Source organism: Mizuhopecten yessoensis, unplaced genomic scaffold, assembly GCF_002113885.1.
Source record: "Mizuhopecten yessoensis strain PY_sf001 unplaced genomic scaffold, ASM211388v2 scaffold11057, whole genome shotgun sequence".
NCBI classification, from domain to species: Eukaryota; Metazoa; Mollusca; class Bivalvia; order Pectinida; family Pectinidae; genus Mizuhopecten; species Mizuhopecten yessoensis.
Genome location: NW_018408857.1, coordinates 712,260 through 734,957, shown reverse-complemented (window position 1 = coordinate 734,957; position 22,698 = coordinate 712,260). Strand labels below are relative to the sequence as shown.

At 37.9% G+C, this 22,698-nt stretch overlaps 2 protein-coding genes across 6 annotated transcripts; one reads left to right on the top strand and one right to left on the bottom strand.

The window, feature by feature from the left end:
• Positions 1-1,914: 1,914 nt before the first annotated feature.
• Positions 1,915-14,755, bottom strand: LOC110465131 (pyridoxine-5'-phosphate oxidase-like). Of its 3 annotated transcripts, XM_021520732.1 has the most exons (7): positions 14,576-14,755; positions 11,509-11,665; positions 5,498-5,597; positions 4,985-5,038; positions 4,460-4,588; positions 3,672-3,748; positions 1,915-3,036 (listed from the first exon to the last, which is right to left on the bottom strand). In XM_021520732.1, exons 1-7 carry the CDS (start codon positions 14,589-14,591, stop codon positions 2,871-2,873), a joined length of 699 nt encoding a protein of 232 aa, XP_021376407.1. In that variant the 5' UTR covers positions 14,592-14,755; the 3' UTR covers positions 1,915-2,870. The 3 variants fall into 3 exon arrangements, with proteins under 3 accessions (XP_021376407.1, XP_021376408.1, XP_021376409.1); XM_021520733.1 differs by lacking the exons at positions 11,509-11,665; positions 14,576-14,755 and adding an exon at positions 7,381-11,135; XM_021520734.1 differs by lacking the exons at positions 11,509-11,665; positions 14,576-14,755 and adding an exon at positions 6,220-7,363.
• Positions 14,756-14,901: 146 nt separating this feature from the next.
• On the top strand, positions 14,902-22,395 carry LOC110465134 (cell division cycle-associated 7-like protein). 3 transcript variants are annotated; one of them, XM_021520738.1, is made up of 10 exons: positions 14,902-15,018; positions 15,840-15,906; positions 17,032-17,094; positions 17,976-18,152; positions 18,585-18,674; positions 19,324-19,455; positions 19,729-19,815; positions 20,448-20,510; positions 20,899-21,035; positions 21,849-22,395. In XM_021520738.1, the coding sequence occupies exons 2-10, from the start codon at positions 15,850-15,852 to the stop codon at positions 21,859-21,861; spliced, it is 819 nt and encodes a 272-aa protein (XP_021376413.1). In that variant the 5' UTR covers positions 14,902-15,018; positions 15,840-15,849; the 3' UTR covers positions 21,862-22,395. The 3 variants fall into 3 exon arrangements, with proteins under 3 accessions (XP_021376413.1, XP_021376415.1, XP_021376414.1); XM_021520740.1 differs by lacking the exon at positions 15,840-15,906; XM_021520739.1 differs by lacking the exons at positions 14,902-15,018; positions 15,840-15,906 and adding an exon at positions 15,933-16,161.
• Positions 22,396-22,698: the final 303 nt, after the last annotated feature.

The window sequence follows — 22,698 nt, the reverse complement described above, 5'->3', positions numbered from 1 at the left end:
AGATTTCTTATGCAGATCATGACCTTGCGAGAGTTGATTCAGTGGTTGTGCTTTTGCAGCGTAATCTTTGATAAAACGCCTGTAGTACCCACTGAATCCTAAAAACTGACGAAGCTCCTTTACATTCTGTGGTCGTGACCAATCTTTGACGGCGGACACCTTTTCAGGGTCCGTAGCTATACCGTTTTCAGACACGACATGCCCTTAATATGTCACAAGATTTCTTCAAAAACTCACGTTTGGAAGGTTTTAATTTCAGGCCGTGTTGGCTTAGTCTGGCAAAACCGATTCCAACTTAGTCAGGTGCGAGAGAAGATAAGGATATCGTCAAGGAAAATGAGACATTCTCTCAGATGCATGTCACCCATACACTTTTCCATCATTCTCTGAAAAGTAGCACCAGCATTACCAAGACCAAACCCCATTCTGTTAGTCTCCCAGAAACCCAGGTTACCAACAGAAAAGGCCGCTTTTTCTTTGTCTGCTTCGTCCATCTCGATGTGCCAGTATCCTGATCGAAGGTCTAACTTGGAAAAGTATTTTGACCAAATCAATTTGTCTACTGTGTCATCGAAACGTGGCAACATACACGTATACGCATCTTTACGTGTTCGCTTATTAAGCATGCGATAATCTATGCAGAATCGTAATGAACCGTCCTTTTTTCGAACCAGCACAACGTTCGATGAAAAAGGGCTGTTTGATTCTCTTATCACACCCGCTTCTAACATTTCCTTTATGTGCTGACGGACCTCCTTGTACATACCGGGTGGTATCTTACGATACAGCTGTTTAAAAGGCCGGTCCTCTAAAAGCTCAGTTGTGTGTTTCACGAGGTCCGTGCATACTATATCAAAAGCGCTGTTGGAAAACACTTGTTTCCAATTCCCTAGCACCTGACGCACCCTAAGTAGTTGCTCATCACTAAGGTTCTCAGTATTTATCTGTATTCCAAGTTCCTTAGGAACTGATTTTGTTGCCTCAGTAGCTGGCAGGTTTTAAGCCAAGTCGTCAACGACCTGTACCTGATTTACTGAGCAAAGCAATGATCTTGGTGATGTAATGATAGGCTTAGCCCTATCATTACAGATTTTAACCGGGACCTTAACGCTAGACACTGGATTTTTAAGTTGGAGAACCCGTGGGCAAACTGTATACTTTAGGTTGGAATAGTCGAAGTTGTTTTCTGTTACTATGTTGTCGATTTCGGGATCTAATCCTCTGACCATACCGTTAACTACTGCAGACTCGTACGGAGCAACATTGAAGGGTTTACGGTTAATGGACCGCACACCGTACGTTCATGTTATGCTATCTACAGCAGTTTTCCACATGGCTGGCATTTCTAATGCCTCCGATGAGTCCTTCACATGCCTAATAACATGTGTACCACACAAAACAGGGCACTTCTGTTTGTTGTAATCGGTATCAGGTACAACTAACGCCAATATACTAAAGTTTGTCTCTTGTATAAAAGGTATTTGGACATCACACTTCTAACTTCTAAATCCTAAATAATTCAGAACAGACCCATTTGCCACAGTGATATCAATTATTAAATGTCCATATCATTCACTTGGTTTCGTTTCTTCTTCTTTTTAATGTGTGACCTTGAAAGTGGGTAAAGGTCATTCTTTTGACTTAATCACCTCTCCACCTTATCAACCTTCATTCAAAATATCACATTAGGCATTGGGGTTTTTATTAACACAAATTAATTAGTTTTTCACCGGTAGGTTGAAGAACAACCACCGTTACTCTTGGTCACAAGGACATATTGAAGTAACCATTAGACGCTCCAACCCATCACAGCTCTATTACATGTACCTGACAGTGGGCAAAAGTGATTTATTTGAATAAATATGATAGCCTTTCAGCTCAGCAAGCTACAGGACAGATGAATTGAGACCGTGTGTCTTCAGATGAGATCATTTTATTTTTTTAACACATCTAACCCAACTGTGAAAGTCGGTCGAGGTAAGATTTTAACAATAAACACAACCGAGAACTGGATAAATATTACGAATACAGGTCTGATGGTTATTTAAAAGTTTTAGGAAACTCTCAGACATCTGTGACCTAACAGTCTTTACCCATCTAGTGACATGATTAATATCAAGACTCTTGGTCACATAATTCTATTGAATAAGTTGTAATATGAAACTTTAATAATGGATGGGCAGAAAAAGGCCTACCACAACTATATTCCACATGTATAATATAGACATATTCTGTATAACAAATTAATGTAAAATACTGGTGATATATGGAGTGAGATCTAGAGAGATGGAAATTATCATGGTTTACTCCAATATTGCAATGGCTGTTAAATAATTGGTACATTGTACTCGAGATTCAAGCTGGTTTAATAATGTTGAGACAATAAATAGATACACTCCTTGTGATTGATTCATAGAGTTGAAGTCTATCGTAATACAGTACCCCTTGTTAAAATAATTTGAAAGGTCTGCAAATACATCAAACAATAAATCGTTGTGGTTGCATGCATAAAATTCAGCTTAGTATTTTAATAATTGTGGCCAATATGACCAGGGCGTATTCAACCTTCTGTTACATCTGAATATTGGAAACCTTAGCAGATTCTACAATAAGAGCTGTCCTGTATAAGAATTCAACAAACACGGAAATAGCAAAAGGACTTAAGACGCTGACTTTTCAATTTAACAGAAAGACCAGCACCAGCCCCATCAAAATTTGGTAAGTACTTGACCTGGGAGAAGTCAAGTTCTTTTATACCAGTTCACACCAGTGGTGGAACTAATACACATATCAAATATAAATATTTCTTAGCACATGATTTCAATGTCAAAAGAACATTTCAACATTAAACACTTTTCTTTAACATGTTGTCATGGCGATAACCTCTCGATCACCCAACCGTCCTCTGCCTGATGTGTGAATTTAGGGTCAACAGTTTCTCCATCCTGAAGAATATGAAACTTGAGTCGATCATGAAGGCGGTTGGTCTGTCCCTGCCAGAACTCGAAGGAACTAGGTTTAACAAGGTAACCTCCCCTGAAAATAATGATTATTAAATTAGATGTTAAAAAATTATGACGAAACATAAAAAAAAATTGAAAGCTTACCAAAATATGTATACCGGTAGTATTTGTTATTACTTAAAATGCTAACTACAAGTAGATAAAGGTTACACGTTTTTATTTTAAAATTATTTCATCATCGCAACATTAAAATGTTTGTTCTTCATTGTTCTCTAGAAATGTGTGAAGTGTATTATACTACAATCATATGTACTCTGAAAATTATGAAGCCATTTGTACAATTATCTATAAAGCCAAATGCACTCCCAAAATTGTGTGTAGTCTATTATATAGTAGCCACAGTGTGAAGCCATACTTAATTGAGGAAAATATTGGAGACTTTTAAACTAAGGAAAACAAAATTACCACATGAAAGAAAAGATGAATAGTCTGTATAATACATGTGTTAGTCTGGTCATATTTAACATCTAAATAGATAAAAAAAAAATGATAAAACTTTAATATGTATGCTTAATTAAGAGAGTATTAATGTAAAGGACCCTAGCTGACGTATTCCTTCCTCAGACGGTTCCTCATGTGTATGATATGTCTGGAATTAATAAAAAAAATAAAAATAAAAAAAAAAGATAAAAAAAAAAATATTCTTACCAAAATTCCGGTTTCGGAACAATTTTGTTTTCATCTTCGTATTCCTGTATCAGTGCATCATATTTGTCCTTTAGACACTGCAAAGGAAGGACATCTATTCAAAGTTGTATTCACATTTATATACACACCACAGGGAACAGTTTTGGTTGTGAAATTGAACCTAAACTACACTAAAGAGAATGGTACAGTTATTGTGGAATTTTAATACCTTATCACTTTAATTTCCAAATGAATTGTTATAATGTTGATCTAATTCATTTATAATAGCTGGGTGTTTTTAGCACAAACAAAAGAGGTGCTACATTGATATCAACTATCATAGAACCTGCATTAATAAATCGTGATATCTAAATAAACATTTGTAAGTTTACCAATTTAATTGAATATGGTTTTGAATTTTTTTCCATCTGAGGTGTGAAAAATCTCAAATATCTGTCAAAGTGGAGTTTTTTTATGTGGGGAAATGTTACTGCTATGATTCTTTGATAAACTGATTGTAGTGTAGAAATTTTACCGCTATGATTCTTTGATAAACTGATTGCAGTGTAGAAATGTTTGCTTCAGCAATAATTTTTAAATCTGTATAAAGATCTACATTCCAAAGTGGGTATTTGTTAGCTGATATACTCAATGAGAAAATCACAATCATTTCTACATTGTAAAACTATCCATATTCAGTATTTGATAATGATTTTCAAACAAAATTAATGTGTTTTATATCACAAGATATATCGCCAGTAATACTGAGTGAAATATACGCTCATTTAATTCCCTTCCGGGTATCTCACCTGTCTGCTTTCCACGACCGTGCTCTGATCACTACTCATAGATCCTAACCGACTGGTACGAGGCCGGGAGTGGAAGTAGGTCGCAGAATCTTCTTCAGAGAGGCGTTCAACCTTGCCCTCAATGCGCACCTGTGAATACAACATTTCAAACTGTCAGCTCAGAGATGTACAGTTCCGAACGTTTTCTTCTAATAAATAGGTTCCTGTATCAATCACCTGTTATTTAATGGTTTTGACAAATTACACAATCTTTTCAACACTGAAACAATTGAATAAAGACAAGCGGTTGAAAAATTATTTCATTTGTACCTGTAGTGACCAGGAATTGTTACACTTGGTCAGGCCAAAGTCCAAACCATTCATTTATACAAAACATATAATCCCTGTAACGTAGAAACGATTCCTACTTTGCTCAAGGATGGTCCATATCAATTTTAACCAAATCTAAGGTGAGCAAAAATTGACAAAATAATGGAATTATTATTTAAAACACATTCCACACATAGATTTAGAGAATATACTCACACTCCTTTTCAGAGGTTCCCAGTAAAACATTATAGAACAGTTTGGGTTTTCACTCTGCAAATAAAATAAATAAAGTTTTTTTAAAAAGGTTTAAACTATGGTGTGCTGCAACCTTTAATTTGTTTTAGAGAAGATGGATCAATCTAAATTGTTCCATGATAAAACTACATTAAAAGCGGAAAGACCTGTTCAGAATGCTGTCAAAATGATGGCCTGAACTGCCAACAGCTCTGGTAAATCAAAATATCATAGCATAGATCAGGTCACAATTTAATCAAATCATTCAATTTCTATACGAAGATGACAATTGGGAAGTATTTATCATCTCTGTTAACAAGTCACAGTTGTTTTCCTGACTGTTAGTATTTTAACTGTCAATTTTGAACATGTTGATTTCAACTTTAGAGAGCACCGCTGAACATGAAGGATTGAGGATAACATATAATTCTTGCATGGTAAGGTCAGTAGTCAATATACCATCAACCCTCAATAATTGGTTTTGGCCCAGCCTACCATTTCTGATGCTTTACGACTGCTATGGTTGGTGAAGAACTGGAATCCTGAGGGATCGTAGCCCTTCATCAGCACCATACGGACAGAGGGGATACCACTTCTACAAGTACAATGGACAACAAACACATAAGATACATGCACTGTAGTAGCTATTGTGTCAACCAATAAAAGAAAGAGAATTATTTTGGTAAATACAATTTTTCGACAATTTTATCATTGTTCTACATGTAACATATATTGTATATATATACATGCATGTATACCATAACTGTGTCTCTTGGTCTTTTCACACAGGTTTAAATCATTCTTATTTGGCGGTGCACTAGCATTTAACCCAAATCTTAAGCCTATTTCGGACCAGCGCTAGCTAGATCACACTGTTGCTTCACTTCTGATTTACCAATGTGTTTTTTTTCTTTAATGTTTGCATGTGTTCAACTTTTTTTTTTGATGTGCACCAGCGTAACAGAGATGAGTCACTTGTTGGACCAGTACATATGCCATCACTTCACTCGTGATTTAATAATGCTTTACTGTTTTCAGAGGGTTTGATTACTTGGTTCTATTACTGACCTAGCCTGACTGATACCTACTTAGTAGCTGTAGCTAGAGCTATAGCATTGGCTTCCTCTATCTGTGGGTGAGAGCGTGCTAGGTTAAACCAGTTGTCAAACTGTTTGATTCCTTGACTCTATTACTGACCTAGCCTGACTGATACCTACTTAGTGGCTGTAGCTAGAGACATAGCATTGGCTTCCTCTATCTGTGGGTGAGAGCGTGCTAGGTTAAACCAGTTCTCAAACTGTTTGATTCCTTGACTCTATTACTGACCTAACCTGACTGATACCTACTTAGTGGCTGTAGCTAGAGACATAGCATTGGCTTCCTCTATCTGTGGGTGAGAGCGTGCTAGGTTAAACCAGTTCTCAAACTGTTTGATTCCTTGACTCTATTACTGACCTAACCTGACTGATACCTACTTAGTGGCTGTAGCTAGAGACATAGCATTGGCTTCCTCTATCTGTGGGTGAGAGCGTGCTAGGTTAAACCAGTTCTCAAACTGTTTGATTCCTTGACTCTATTACTGACCTAACCTGACTGATACCTACTTAGTGGCTGTAGCTAGAGACATAGCATTGGCTTCCTCTATCTGTGGGTGAGAGCGTGCTAGGTTAAACCAGTTCTCAAACTGTTTGATTCCTTGACTCTATTACTGACCTAACCTGACTGATACCTACTTAGTGGCTGTAGCTAGAGACATAGCATTGGCTTCCTCTATCTGTGGGTGAGAGCGTGCTAGGTTAAACCAGTTCTCAAACTGTTTGATTCCTTGACTCTATTACTGACCTAACCTGACTGATACCTACTTAGTGGCTGTAGCTAGAGACATAGCATTGGCTTCCTCTATCTGTGGGTGAGAGCGTGCTAGGTTAAACCAGTTCTCAAACTGTTTGATTCCTTGACTCTATTACTGACCTAACCTGACTGATACCTACTTAGTGGCTGTAGCTAGAGACATAGCATTGGCTTCCTCTATCTGTGGGTGAGAGCGTGCTAGGTTAAACCAGTTCTCAAACTGTTTGATTCCTTGACTCTATTACTGACCTAACCTGACTGATACCTACTTAGTGGCTGTAGCTAGAGACATAGCATTGGCTTCCTCTATCTGTGGGTGAGAGCGTGCTAGGTTAAACCAGTTCTCAAACTGTTTGATTCCTTGACTCTATTACTGACCTAACCTGACTGATACCTACTTAGTGGCTGTAGCTAGAGACATAGCATTGGCTTCCTCTATCTGTGGGTGAGAGCGTGCTAGGTTAAACCAGTTCTCAAACTGTTTGATTCCTTGACTCTATTACTGACCTAACCTGACTGATACCTACTTAGTGGCTGTAGCTAGAGACATAGCATTGGCTTCCTCTATCTGTGGGTGAGAGCGTGCTAGGTTAAACCAGTTCTCAAACTGTTTGATTCCTTGACTCTATTACTGACCTAACCTGACTGATACCTACTTAGTGGCTGTAGCTAGAGACATAGCATTGGCTTCCTCTATCTGTGGGTGAGAGCGTGCTAGGTTAAACCAGTTCTCAAACTGTTTGATTCCTTGACTCTATTACTGACCTAACCTGACTGATACCTACTTAGTGGCTGTAGCTAGAGACATAGCATTGGCTTCCTCTATCTGTGGGTGAGAGCGTGCTAGGTTAAACCAGTTCTCAAACTGTTTGATTCCTTGACTCTATTACTGACCTAACCTGACTGATACCTACTTAGTGGCTGTAGCTAGAGACATAGCATTGGCTTCCTCTATCTGTGGGTGAGAGCGTGCTAGGTTAAACCAGTTCTCAAACTGTTTGATTCCTTGACTCTATTACTGACCTAACCTGACTGATACCTACTTAGTGGCTGTAGCTAGAGACATAGCATTGGCTTCCTCTATCTGTGGGTGAGAGCGTGCTAGGTTAAACCAGTTCTCAAACTGTTTGATTCCTTGACTCTATTACTGACCTAACCTGACTGATACCTACTTAGTGGCTGTAGCTAGAGACATAGCATTGGCTTCCTCTATCTGTGGGTGAGAGCGTGCTAGGTTAAACCAGTTCTCAAACTGTTTGATTCCTTGACTCTATTACTGACCTAACCTGACTGATACCTACTTAGTGGCTGTAGCTAGAGACATAGCATTGGCTTCCTCTATCTGTGGGTGAGAGCGTGCTAGGTTAAACCAGTTCTCAAACTGTTTGATTCCTTGACTCTATTACTGACCTAACCTGACTGATACCTACTTAGTGGCTGTAGCTAGAGACATAGCATTGGCTTCCTCTATCTGTGGGTGAGAGCGTGCTAGGTTAAACCAGTTCTCAAACTGTTTGATTCCTTGACTCTATTACTGACCTAACCTGACTGATACCTACTTAGTGGCTGTAGCTAGAGACATAGCATTGGCTTCCTCTATCTGTGGGTGAGAGCGTGCTAGGTTAAACCAGTTCTCAAACTGTTTGATTCCTTGACTCTATTACTGACCTAACCTGACTGATACCTACTTAGTGGCTGTAGCTAGAGACATAGCATTGGCTTCCTCTATCTGTGGGTGAGAGCGTGCTAGGTTAAACCAGTTCTCAAACTGTTTGATTCCTTGACTCTATTACTGACCTAACCTGACTGATACCTACTTAGTGGCTGTAGCTAGAGACATAGCATTGGCTTCCTCTATCTGTGGGTGAGAGCGTGCTAGGTTAAACCAGTTCTCAAACTGTTTGATTCCTTGACTCTATTACTGACCTAACCTGACTGATACCTACTTAGTGGCTGTAGCTAGAGACATAGCATTGGCTTCCTCTATCTGTGGGTGAGAGCGTGCTAGGTTAAACCAGTTCTCAAACTGTTTGATTCCTTGACTCTATTACTGACCTAACCTGACTGATACCTACTTAGTGGCTGTAGCTAGAGACATAGCATTGGCTTCCTCTATCTGTGGGTGAGAGCGTGCTAGGTTAAACCAGTTCTCAAACTGTTTGATTCCTTGACTCTATTACTGACCTAACCTGACTGATACCTACTTAGTGGCTGTAGCTAGAGACATAGCATTGGCTTCCTCTATCTGTGGGTGAGAGCGTGCTAGGTTAAACCAGTTCTCAAACTGTTTGATTCCTTGACTCTATTACTGACCTAACCTGACTGATACCTACTTAGTGGCTGTAGCTAGAGACATAGCATTGGCTTCCTCTATCTGTGGGTGAGAGCGTGCTAGGTTAAACCAGTTCTCAAACTGTTTGATTCCTTGACTCTATTACTGACCTAACCTGACTGATACCTACTTAGTGGCTGTAGCTAGAGACATAGCATTGGCTTCCTCTATCTGTGGGTGAGAGCGTGCTAGGTTAAACCAGTTCTCAAACTGTTTGATTCCTTGACTCTATTACTGACCTAACCTGACTGATACCTACTTAGTGGCTGTAGCTAGAGACATAGCATTGGCTTCCTCTATCTGTGGGTGAGAGCGTGCTAGGTTAAACCAGTTCTCAAACTGTTTGATTCCTTGACTCTATTACTGACCTAACCTGACTGATACCTACTTAGTGGCTGTAGCTAGAGACATAGCATTGGCTTCCTCTATCTGTGGGTGAGAGCGTGCTAGGTTAAACCAGTTCTCAAACTGTTTGATTCCTTGACTCTATTACTGACCTAACCTGACTGATACCTACTTAGTGGCTGTAGCTAGAGACATAGCATTGGCTTCCTCTATCTGTGGGTGAGAGCGTGCTAGGTTAAACCAGTTCTCAAACTGTTTGATTCCTTGACTCTATTACTGACCTAACCTGACTGATACCTACTTAGTGGCTGTAGCTAGAGACATAGCATTGGCTTCCTCTATCTGTGGGTGAGAGCGTGCTAGGTTAAACCAGTTCTCAAACTGTTTGATTCCTTGACTCTATTACTGACCTAACCTGACTGATACCTACTTAGTGGCTGTAGCTAGAGACATAGCATTGGCTTCCTCTATCTGTGGGTGAGAGCGTGCTAGGTTAAACCAGTTCTCAAACTGTTTGATTCCTTGACTCTATTACTGACCTAACCTGACTGATACCTACTTAGTGGCTGTAGCTAGAGACATAGCATTGGCTTCCTCTATCTGTGGGTGAGAGCGTGCTAGGTTAAACCAGTTCTCAAACTGTTTGATTCCTTGACTCTATTACTGACCTAACCTGACTGATACCTACTTAGTGGCTGTAGCTAGAGACATAGCATTGGCTTCCTCTATCTGTGGGTGAGAGCGTGCTAGGTTAAACCAGTTCTCAAACTGTTTGATTCCTTGACTCTATTACTGACCTAACCTGACTGATACCTACTTAGTGGCTGTAGCTAGAGACATAGCATTGGCTTCCTCTATCTGTGGGTGAGAGCGTGCTAGGTTAAACCAGTTCTCAAACTGTTTGATTCCTTGACTCTATTACTGACCTAACCTGACTGATACCTACTTAGTGGCTGTAGCTAGAGACATAGCATTGGCTTCCTCTATCTGTGGGTGAGAGCGTGCTAGGTTAAACCAGTTCTCAAACTGTTTGATTCCTTGACTCTATTACTGACCTAACCTGACTGATACCTACTTAGTGGCTGTAGCTAGAGACATAGCATTGGCTTCCTCTATCTGTGGGTGAGAGCGTGCTAGGTTAAACCAGTTCTCAAACTGTTTGATTCCTTGACTCTATTACTGACCTAACCTGACTGATACCTACTTAGTGGCTGTAGCTAGAGACATAGCATTGGCTTCCTCTATCTGTGGGTGAGAGCGTGCTAGGTTAAACCAGTTCTCAAACTGTTTGATTCCTTGACTCTATTACTGACCTAACCTGACTGATACCTACTTAGTGGCTGTAGCTAGAGACATAGCATTGGCTTCCTCTATCTGTGGGTGAGAGCGTGCTAGGTTAAACCAGTTCTCAAACTGTTTGATTCCTTGACTCTATTACTGACCTAACCTGACTGATACCTACTTAGTGGCTGTAGCTAGAGACATAGCATTGGCTTCCTCTATCTGTGGGTGAGAGCGTGCTAGGTTAAACCAGTTCTCAAACTGTTTGATTCCTTGACTCTATTACTGACCTAACCTGACTGATACCTACTTAGTGGCTGTAGCTAGAGACATAGCATTGGCTTCCTCTATCTGTGGGTGTGAGAGTGCTAGGTTAAACCAGTTCTCAAACTGTTTGATTCCTTGGTTCCATTACTGACCTAGCCTGACTGATACCTACTTAGTGGCTGTAGCTAGAGACATAGCATTGGCTTCCTCTATCTGTGGGTGAGAGCGTGCTAGGTTAAACCAGCTCTCAAACTGTTTGATTCCTGGACTCTATTATTGACCTAACCTGACTGATACCTACTTAGTGGCTGTAGCTAGAGACATAGCATTACCTTCCTCTATCTGTGGGTGAGAGCATGCTAGGTTAAACCAGTTGTCAAACTGTTTGATTCCTTGATTCTATTACTGACCTAGCCTGACTGATACCTACTTAGTGGCTGTAGCTAGCGCCATAGCATTGGCTTCCTCTATCTGTGGGTGAGAGCGTGCTAGGTTAAACCAGTTATCAAACTGTTTGAAAGGATCTCTGGAAGCAAGGTCATCAAGGTCAAATGTGTCTGATGTACTGCGGTAAGGACTCCGCATACCTGAAACAAATAAAGGTCAACAGCCAATCATATGATGTGGTACATGTACAGATTCATTGTACATTTCCCTATGGTTATGTGGAAAATCAGTAAATTTAGATATAATAATAGGTAGCAGTTCAGAGTATATCAATATTTTTATCATATTTATCAAATGAAATAGATTACACTGTACTTCTGTTAACAGGTGTCAGTGTAATGACTTGTAAAGACTTTTGACATACTAGTGACCGTGGGCACCTTCAATAATGACTTCTATTTAGATCAGTTTGTGTTTGGTCCTTTGTTTCGGGGGGGGGGGGGGGGGTTTNCCCCCGTTATAAAGGGGTAACCTAATAATAAGGTAAACCATGTACCATACTTGCCAGTTCTCCCTATTTAGTTAATGACTCACAATTTTTTACCCTTATATTTAATATTTTCAACAGGTGAATTTGCTAAACTATTCCTACATTCTTAGAGCTAGTGATTTCATCTGAAAGAACAATTCTCAAAGTATGAACTTTTGAAGGGTTTTTTGGTCCATAAGGAAAAGATACACATACAAACTTTCAAAAGGTTGGAAAATATGCCGTGCCACTGTGTTTTCAGCATGTTATAGACTGTGTAGACCATAGGTATGCTGGTCCATGACAAGTGTTTGTTAATTAAATTAATCATAGTCTCTTGGGCCCAAACCCAGCAAAGGTGCGATAGCCCGACAGCCTGTGTATTATCTGGACTGACGTACTCTGTATACTTTACTACTGACATATATTAATGTACTTTCTGTTGTGGTGCAAGTTATAGGGAAGATGTTTGGAATAAGTGTAGTGGGTAGCCAATGAGTATTTTATGCATACATAAATGATTCAACAAAATAGGTATTTAATGATCAAAGAATGAAATTTCATTTGACACCTGTACAATTAAAATAAAACACCTATGGTATTTATAGCCTCAGTTTAAACAACAGATTACCACACATTGTGTATTTTCTTGTATTTCTAAAGCAAATATATCAATGACAGTGTCACAGTGACATAACAGGTGATTGGGGTGATTCACACACGAAGTTTGATCCCCACAGGGCAACACAGGTGTTAAGTCTTATCTGCCCTTAAACACAGGTACAGTAATCTCTTCAATGGGCCAATTACCATCCAAAGTGACAATGGGATGCCTATTTCCTGCTGGATTAACAATCTTCAGTTATCTATAATCTTTAGTAATATCTCTCTCCTACATACACAGGATAAATCACTTTCAAACAGGTCAGACTAACAATTAGTGTTTTATTTTCCCAAAAAATTGGCCCAGAAGGGTAATGTGTCTTTGGATCAATAATAAATGTCCTTTATATTTGTATCTCAAGTGCTTGATTGGTATTATATTTGTATCTCAAGTGCTTGATTGGTATTATCTGCCAAAAAAATAATTAGTTATCATGCTGCCACACTTATAGAAAAATTGCTAAGTTTTACTTGTATTTGAAATTCTATATAATAACAGTCATATAATAAATGCTCAATGATTTTGAAATGGTTGGACATTTTAACAAAAACAAAAATAGTAAAATATGCATATAAAAACATGGGTTTTTTTCCAGTAGATAAAGCCTATGACTAAATAGTTGTCTTTAATGGTTCCGAATCAAATACATATTTCTGTGTAATAACAAATTATAGGCTCTCATTAATTGTAACTGTTGATATTTACAGAAAAAAAGAGATAATTGCTAAGATCAGGGAATAAAGTGAAATAATATTACTGTACTGAAGTTCTTTGAAACATTAGGACAACAAAACAGGAAAGGTGTCATTCATTCGACATGTCACTCAGTAATAATATAATAAGGTACATTTGATAGCAAATTTTGACTAATTCCAACAATCCTCAGTGTATTTGCCTATAGTAGGTCTTTGTAGTAGGACAAGGACTAGTCATTAAGATAGTGCCGTTGCTGGGGCTTGAACCCACAACCCTTGGCTCTCTAGCCTAATGCTCTACCGCTGAGCTATAGGGAAATTCACTTGTAAGGCAACCTAATCAATACACATCTTTTAAACTCCCCCCCTCCCTTATTTTCAAACACCAAACCAGGTTCTTTGACTACCTACCAGGGGATCTCCTACTTTGAACGGGGAGGGTCAAATATGGCACCAGTTTGTAGAAGGACAGGGAACAGTGATAAAGATGGGGCTCTTACCCGTAACCCTTGGCTCTCCAGCCTGATGCTCCACAGCTGAACTAAAGGGAAATTCCCTACAACTGACGCTTGTAACGCAACCTATTCAATGCACATCTTTTACATTTATTTTTAGTAAAAAATGAAAAATTGTTCAGCCATTGTTAAATGTACAGAATTTCTACACTAACTAAAATATAGGCTTGGGAACATTTTACACCTGTCAATGAAAAGAATCGGAATCAATGGCTTTGGATGCCCCAAGGACTAAGCATTTTAGTCAATGGAAAACAATGTCAGTACGTGTTATGGGACTGTCATGGTGACAAGTTAGACCTCAGAAGAAATCTTCTTTTGTAGAAATTTGTACATTGTTTTTTTCCATTAGCGAAGATATAAAATAAGGACACTTTTTCCCCCCGCTTATGTTTTCAAGAACTTGACATGTTTAACTTTAGTTTTATTTTTTTTTAGTAAAACTACCTGTTGCTGTGAACTGTCACCCAAACCACAGTGGGTCGTTACTAATGTCTGAAATACACATGCTAGTTATATTTAATTATGACATAATTAGTGTGTGCTGTGTCACATATCATCTGTATCTTTATCCTTGTGGATACGCTGAAGTTACCAACATCGGTGAGGTTACATAAGTAAAGCATGTATTTCTGGCATTTGTAACGAACCCCTGTGTTCAAATGAAGGGTAATCTTGTAACAAGTATCTATGTGTGTGTTATATACCAGCTACGTCCGCCATGCTTGTAGCTGTCGATGAGGAATGTCTACTAGAAACAGACGATAAACGCAGCAAAAGCTTTTGGAAAAGAACAAACGCCAGCGTGACCACTAAGCTGACTGTTATGCAAGCACGACTATCACTCGCGATACTGCATGTTGTCGTAGAAATCAGGAATGAAAACATCCGAGGGATGCCGAAAATATACCAGCAAGTCTAAATCACCAAAGTGCTTGATTGTGAACTAAAGACAGCCACACGTAAAAAGCTCTCTTATGTCACGTGATTTTTGTTTACATCGCGGAATTGTGGGATGTCCCGGCAAATTTTGATCACGTGGGCAAGCTTCCAACACGCATTCATGTAAAGTGTACTGGCAGGCGAAACTCATTGACAAAGTTTATACATTCAGAAAAGACACAGTTCGTGTCCGATTGTCAGAAGAAAGGTAGGTAAAAGTTACAATTTGCGTGTATCGAAGTTTTGGCCGCCTAAATTGCCACTTTATTTAGTTTCAGGAAAAATTGACTGACCCAGAATTTCCCGGGAAAATTTTATCAATGGATGCGAATATTTTGTCATTGCACTGATACTTGTCTGCAATTATCGCTATGTATGTTGATATTTTTATATGAATCGATCGGTTATTAGCATACCATCAGATAGAACAACACTTAATTGATACATATGTTAATCTTTCATTTTTTAAATTGGCTTGCAATTTAATATAAAAAAACTATTTCTAACTTGATGAGTAGCATGAGTTGAGGATGCATGCCTACGCGTCACTTTTGATGACCTAATAAAAAAAGGAGCTACAGCGGGCATAAATCCAGATTAGAAAGAGACTTTTTGAAAACTATTCATTGATTTATATTAATTATGTTGCCTTTTGTCCATATGTTTCGAAATACTAATTTAGTCTAGGAGAGATGCGATATAAAATGAGCCTTGCCCCATTTCATATATATATGTATTTTTTATTTAAAAGATATGCGAGTTTGCTGTATTGTACATTAACTCATATAACAACGACATATTTTGTTAATTACTGAGCTTTAACTTCATTCAACCTATATACTCTAGACACCTATAATAATATAATATAATTAATGATGACTGTCAAAACATGTACGCTTATATAGAATCTCACATTTTCTAACACTATTTGAGTAGCTGTAATAGAGATTTGTGTTGTTAAATTAAATTCTGAAATATATATCTATTGACTATTGGATCTTTAAAACTCATTTAACTCATATTTTATAGTTGGACAAAAATGGCAAGTCATTATGAAGAGCTACGGAACAAGAACTTGGAAGACAACAAAGTCATGGTATTAATTGTGGAGAATTTGTACATGCAAGTTTGAAATAATTTTCATTCATGATCAATGACAACAGATGTTGCTTGTATACAAACATTAATTTTGGAGTGCAATTTCAGACCTCCCAATCCTTCTGCTTATTAATCATAGTGTGATCTTATAGATTGAACACTTTTTATTTTGCTACATTAACAGGTATGGGACCGCATCATAGCTCTGACGACGCAATATGTCTTGTCGTCAGAAAGATACGTTATCGCAATGGTAATACCACTACCACATTCTAAATCCCACATCATGACAAAGGGAAATAAGTCTTGATAATTAATGCTTGATGGCTCTCGGCATGCCAACCCTTGATTAAATACATTGGATATATGTAGATGAGCAATCCATTTTTCACTTGTCTTTTTTTCTGACATTTATGTTGGTCATCTGATTGGCCGAAAACACCAAGATTGGTTTTAAAACTCTGATTGACTGACACATCTACAGTTATAATACAAGTTCTTTGTGGCTGAATTTGTCTTGTGACCATATATGAACATGATAATAATAGGAAATGATGATGATTTACATAGACAGAACTTTTTGGGGTTGAAGTTTCTTGGCTAGAGATGGCTGCTTAGAGCTAGTGCTGATTAGCTGTATGTACCACTTCAGCTATAACTGAAGATATCGGTTTAGCCAGTTGTGATATTTCACTGCAGGTTCTGCCATCTCGCATGTTAGGGGAGGGGGCTGCTACATGTAAACATAACTACATCATTCTGTTGTATATGACTGCAACAGAGATAGTTTGGAGGACTACTCAAGTGTCTTTTATTCATAATTAGCAAATGTTCAAATCCTGCTTCAAATATCCCAATTTTCCATTATATTTACAGGACACCTAAAATCTGAACATCTGTGTCCCATTCATGACCCCCTTAGGTGACAACTTAAAAAAATCCAGTTTCCAAATTTTAATATTGAAGTATATATACTCAAAGTAATAAATAATGGAAATTATCATTTATGTGGACCCTAAATATTTGTCCAAGACTCCCAAAATTCAATCAAGAGGTCCCAAGAACTCTCTATTAAAGTCAATATAAGATGTGAAACCCCGTTTGTTTGATATTATAATTACAGCTTGACAAACTGCTGCATGATCTGAAGGGGACCACGTCACAGCCTGTGGAGAGGCCAGCGAGGGTAAGCATGTGCTATTTATGACTTGTGTTATTTTGCAAAAAAAAAAAAATGTCTTTGTTTCCTCTTTTACTTGTTCTTGCCGATATTGTGGAAAAGATGACAAATAAACATAAAATACAGTGGGTTTTTTTTAAACCTAAAGTCAACTACAACCTGTTCCCTAATGAATTTGGAAATTAAAGCATTAATTTTATTTAAATCGGGGAAAATATTTCTTAACTTTTAGATAATTTTGGGAAAATAATGCACCTTTTGGCAAGGGGAAGCAGTCTTTATTTTGCTGTAAAAGTGGCTAAATTAATCACTTATATACCAGTATATATATCTTATGTTGGTTTCATGCTGTAACTGAACAGTCATGAGTCAAGAAATACATTTAAACGAAAATGCACTAGAAAACTCAAATGTTGAAAAAAGGTTTTAATATGTAATTCGGTGGATTTAGAGGTCCCCACAAAAGTAATGATATTTCATAAGTAAGATGTGTAATTAATAATAATAATTTGAGGTTCTGATATACTGCTTTATCACAACCTAGTTCGTAGGTCGTCTCAAAGCGGTTCACAAATTATTATCAGTAGTTATAATTATAGGGCCTTTGCAACAGCCAATATCTTTCTCAACTCCCTGGGGAGCATATACAGCCGCTGCTGTCATTTCGGCACTCACAGCTAGCATTCTACAATTCTAGCACTGCCTGACCACGTACTCATTTACAGCTGAGTAGACTGGAACAAGCAGAGTCAAGTATCTTGCTCAAAGATATCACACAGTGCCGTGACGCAAGTCGAACTCGCAACCTGTCGGTCATGAGCACGGCGTCCTACCACTAGACTACCGTGCTTCCTTACGACATCACAGTAAATTTTTTTTGTTTGTAGAAAACAAGGGCCGTAAAATCAATGGAGATGCTCCCAACCCGGCGCAACCCTTCTCGCAATGCCCGATACACGCCGCTGGACGAGTACAGTATTGCACACAGGAGACAAAGACGTGGATCTGTTTCATCTTCCATCTCGTCTTCATCGTCCGCCACTTCACCCTCATCTTCACCAAATGTAATTATTTAATGGAAACAAAAATTCAGGGAGAAGGGGGGCAAACAAATTGGGGGATATAGATCTAGAGTGAAGCAAAAAACATTCTCAGAAATACTTAAATGGAATATCTTGCATGCATATGATAAACAGATACGGTGGAAGAAGCTTCTAGATCTGGTATAATCCTCTGCAAAATGATTGGAAATAGTACGATATCCTTTTTTCACTAGGGAGATTTGATAGAAACTCAGAATATCATTATCTTATAATCTAACAGATTAAACTGATAGTATCACACAGTTTTTTTGGCCAAAATTCTACACCGCAGCCTACATCTACAGGAACTGGGAAAATACTGCTATAAAACAAATCAGGACATGCCAAATATTTCTTGTGTTTTGTCCTCATATTCTAAGTATCATATCAAATATATGTTTTCTTTTGTTACAGAAACTGTTTGTGCGGTTTGGATTTTTCCAGAAATCAACTGGAAGACCAGATGAGGCTGATGAAACAGATTCTATGAATAGTGACAATGATGTATGATTCCTTAAACTAACTTATGAGTATTATATGCAACACATAGAAAGCAAGAGTGTGCTATTCAACTTGCCTTACAACCACTGCTAGTAGATTTTATGTTGGGGGGGGGGGATGAACATTTGAAAGTATGGATCACACATTTATAGTGTGAAATTCTTCCACTAGGATAGTGTCCCAAATAAGCTTTGTTTTGTTTTGTATAAAACACAATGCAATTCTTAGTACATGTGTACAGGTACAAAAATACCATTCAAAGGTTTAAAGTTTTAGACAAAAACGGAAGCTGCAGACTTGACAATGGGAGTATGGTACAAGTGTCATTTAAAAACTCCGTTCTTATTCGGACCAGTTATATACACAATGAATTTGCAGAATGCTATGACTTGTCAATTTCTCAAATTATTATTCAATGTACACCACATTTAATTATTAATTCAGTTTATCTTAGATATATTAAATCTGAAGATCGTTATCTTGACAAGTATTATTAATCCAGACACTGAATCTACTTACAAGGAATGTCTGTGTTTCTGCCGAAAAAGACACAGGATCTGCTGGTACTTACTGGTTTAATCCTAAGTTAACAGTTCAATGCAATAATTGACATTTTGTTTCATTATTTCTGTTTTGATCTTATAACAAACAGGAAGAGGAGCCGACTTTACCAAAGCGAGCCCACAGAATTGTCCACGACTCCCGTCCAGCCGAAGACATCACAGAGGATGACATAGAAATGGTGGCCGAGTTAGTCAGTGAAAAGAAATATGACAGCTTTTATGTAAGTGCCTGTTACAGACATTTGCAGTTAGATTGTTTAATGGAACAGGAGGTAGATAAATTTGAGATAAGTATGTTTTCTAGTTCATTTGTTTCTTCAGTAAGTTTTGTGAATGTGGATATTACAATTACTGTTCATCAAAATCTCTTCTTCACTACTGGAAATTGTGTGTCGATTTGTATGTTTTAAATCTTTAAAAATCAGATGCATATTTCCTATGAGATACTTTTGGATTATCAATTGTCATTACAATGAGTGTCTCTTGTCTTACAGGGGACATCCTGTCACCAGTGTAGACAAAAGACCAATGACATGAAGACTATCTGTCGATCAGGGCACTGTATCGGGGTGAGGGGACAGGTAGGTACTCCACAAATAATCGTGTCGAATGGTACAAGGCTACTGACTGCCAAAACAATGCTAACCGTTACCATACCCTGTACATACCCCAGGCTTAACAATAATGTCGCTCAATAACCAGTAGGCTACTAGAGACTGTATTGTCTAGGGACAGCATGGAACATGGCTACTATAACTGTCGGTATACAATACTCCAAAAATAATTGATACATCATTCTTGATACGTATATTCTAGGGCTTGCGCTCTCTACACGCCTGGAATTTGTCGTGACAAAATCGAAGGCTCGGTGTGCATCACCTTGTGAATGAGACAAGCAGACCAGTTTGAACCTTTGATGTACATCAGACCAATCTCTAGATCTTATAACAGTACAATTAACTTGCTTGAAGTCTGGTGTCCATCAAAGGACAAATATCAGCCTGGCAATTAGTCAGGTTTTCTTACCTGAGACCAATCAAATAGCTAGCCTTGTGCCTTCAATTTTGCTCCGACATATTCCAGGGGTGCAGAGAGCAAAAGTGAGTGTTATCCATGTAGCATTGAGGATGTTGGTATATCTGCAGTTTGATTTCTTATTTGTTGAATTTGTAAAAAAAATAAAAAAAAATGGTTTATACATTTGTACTTTTAGTTCTGTGGTCCCTGTCTGAGGAATAGGTATGGAGAGAATGCCAAAGAGGCCCTGAAGAATGAGGTATAGTATTGTCTTATTGTAGTGTCCTAATCATATCGTGACGTGTTGTAAATGTTTAAGACAATTGATCACATGGCGATGTGCACCGATGTACTGTGTCGGTGAATATTCTCAACTTAGTGATTTTCAAGTAGCGAAATGTTTTCAAGGAAAGGTTGAAAAAATACACCTAAGTATTTTGTGCAAAAGAATTAGGCTGGGTTCCAAACAATAGATAAAAATATGTCATTTTGGAAACATGAAATTTATATATAATAGTTAAATTTGATTACTGATACATGGACATATTCTTTTGTGTTTTTATTGACAGTAATTAAGTGTTCAGAGCAGGAGTTATCCACCCAGCCATAGGATATTTATTTTATTTGTATATTTTTTTGATGTTTAGAGCTGGAGTTGTCCCCCCTGCCGTAAGATCTGTAACTGTAGTTTCTGTAGGAAGAAAAACGGAAAGGGATGTACTGGCATCCTCATACACATGGCCAGGACACATGGCTTCAGCGACGTCAATGCATACTTACAAAGGTAGGTAATGGTGTTTTGGAAACTTAACGATATGTAAAGGTTGATGTACCACACAGACTTTTTTAACCCCTTTTCCCAATGCGTATTTCACAAATATTTCAGTGCTACACATGCAAAATAAGGTTTTTCAACTAGTTCTCTTCCTTTTTTGCAACAAATAGTGTAGGATTAAGGCCAAATTAAATTAATTACTTGGTTCTCAGGCCAATTTTTTTCAAAAGATATGCGGCAGGGCGGTACTTTTTTTCCCCATTTAACATGGCAAAAATGAGACGAGGGCGATTTTTTTATTTATTGTGTAGTTTGTAAAACGTTCATTGTGGGCATTACCTTGTCTTTTTATAGTTGTGTAGAGACCAGTCATAGAGCAAGCCTCCGAAAATCCCCCCACGATGTTCCAGACGAGAATCACGAACCCCCCATTCCTTATTTGTACCGAAATGAGCGCCATTTGTACACAAGACTAATAAGTCATAATTATTTTAATGCTTGCCTGTATATTAATCCTTACCTTTATTCAAACGTTTTCGGGACTTGGGTGACTAACGAGTAAAAACAACATGTGGACCAATTTTCCCCATTTTTTTAAAGACGGTGGCTGGTGCCGCATCACAATTTTTTTTTATTACTTTCACGATAAAATCGGCAATGCGGTGCCCGAAAATGAAATGCGCGTGGTCCTGAGAACCAAGTAATCATTTTTTTTGGCCTTCATACATGTACTAGTAGTAGGTACTGTATAAGCCAATTTGACCATAACTAGACATTGTGACATGCACTTATTCTTAAGTAGGTTTATTTAATGCGTTTCAGCTTGAAGAAATAAAAGACTTATAGAAACCTCTCGTGAAGCATCAGTTGGCAGACTATTGAACGTAACCATGACAACATGAGATGACTGAAACAGATGGCATATACTTGTGGTGCAATGTGAAAATGGTTGATTATAGAAATACAGATATTTGAAAGCTTCCTATTTCAAATATTCTAATTGTCATGTAGGTTCTGATGTTACAGTCACTATTCAGGTGCCCCGACTCCAGAATCACTATGTTAATTTATTATGTGGCATATTTCTTCACAGAGAAATACCATTGGTAAGATAATAGCACAGTGTAATTAACGAATGCTGAGTATAATGACAATCAGCATTGTCCTTGTATTGTCTTCATACGAAAGGATGAAATAACCGAGAATCTACTTGTGAATTTGATTACTGGATCAATCTGATGAATCAATTAGAAAGCTTTAACATGTGGGTTAAATGTATTAGTGCTAAAGGTGTGGTAGGTCTTCAGGAAAGCAGATTGATAGAGTGACTGTAACATAGCACTTGTATGGTTATTCTACTATTATAAAACAGTATTGTGTAATGAATTATGATAGCGATATTTGTAGATATGTAAATATATATATATATATTGTAAATAAAACACTAGAGATGGAAATATGTAAGAAACATTTATTGTTGATGGTAAAACTTGATATGGTAGACTTTGCACACTTCCTGACAGAACCCATCTGTGCCTTTCAGAGTCCTATGTACCTTTCATAAAAAAAATAATATCTCACGAACGCTGATTTTGGGGATACATGTTTTAGTTATCGGGTGTTCTGGTGTTTCAGTCAAGAAGTTCAAGGGGCAATTCTTGTGTTAATGCCA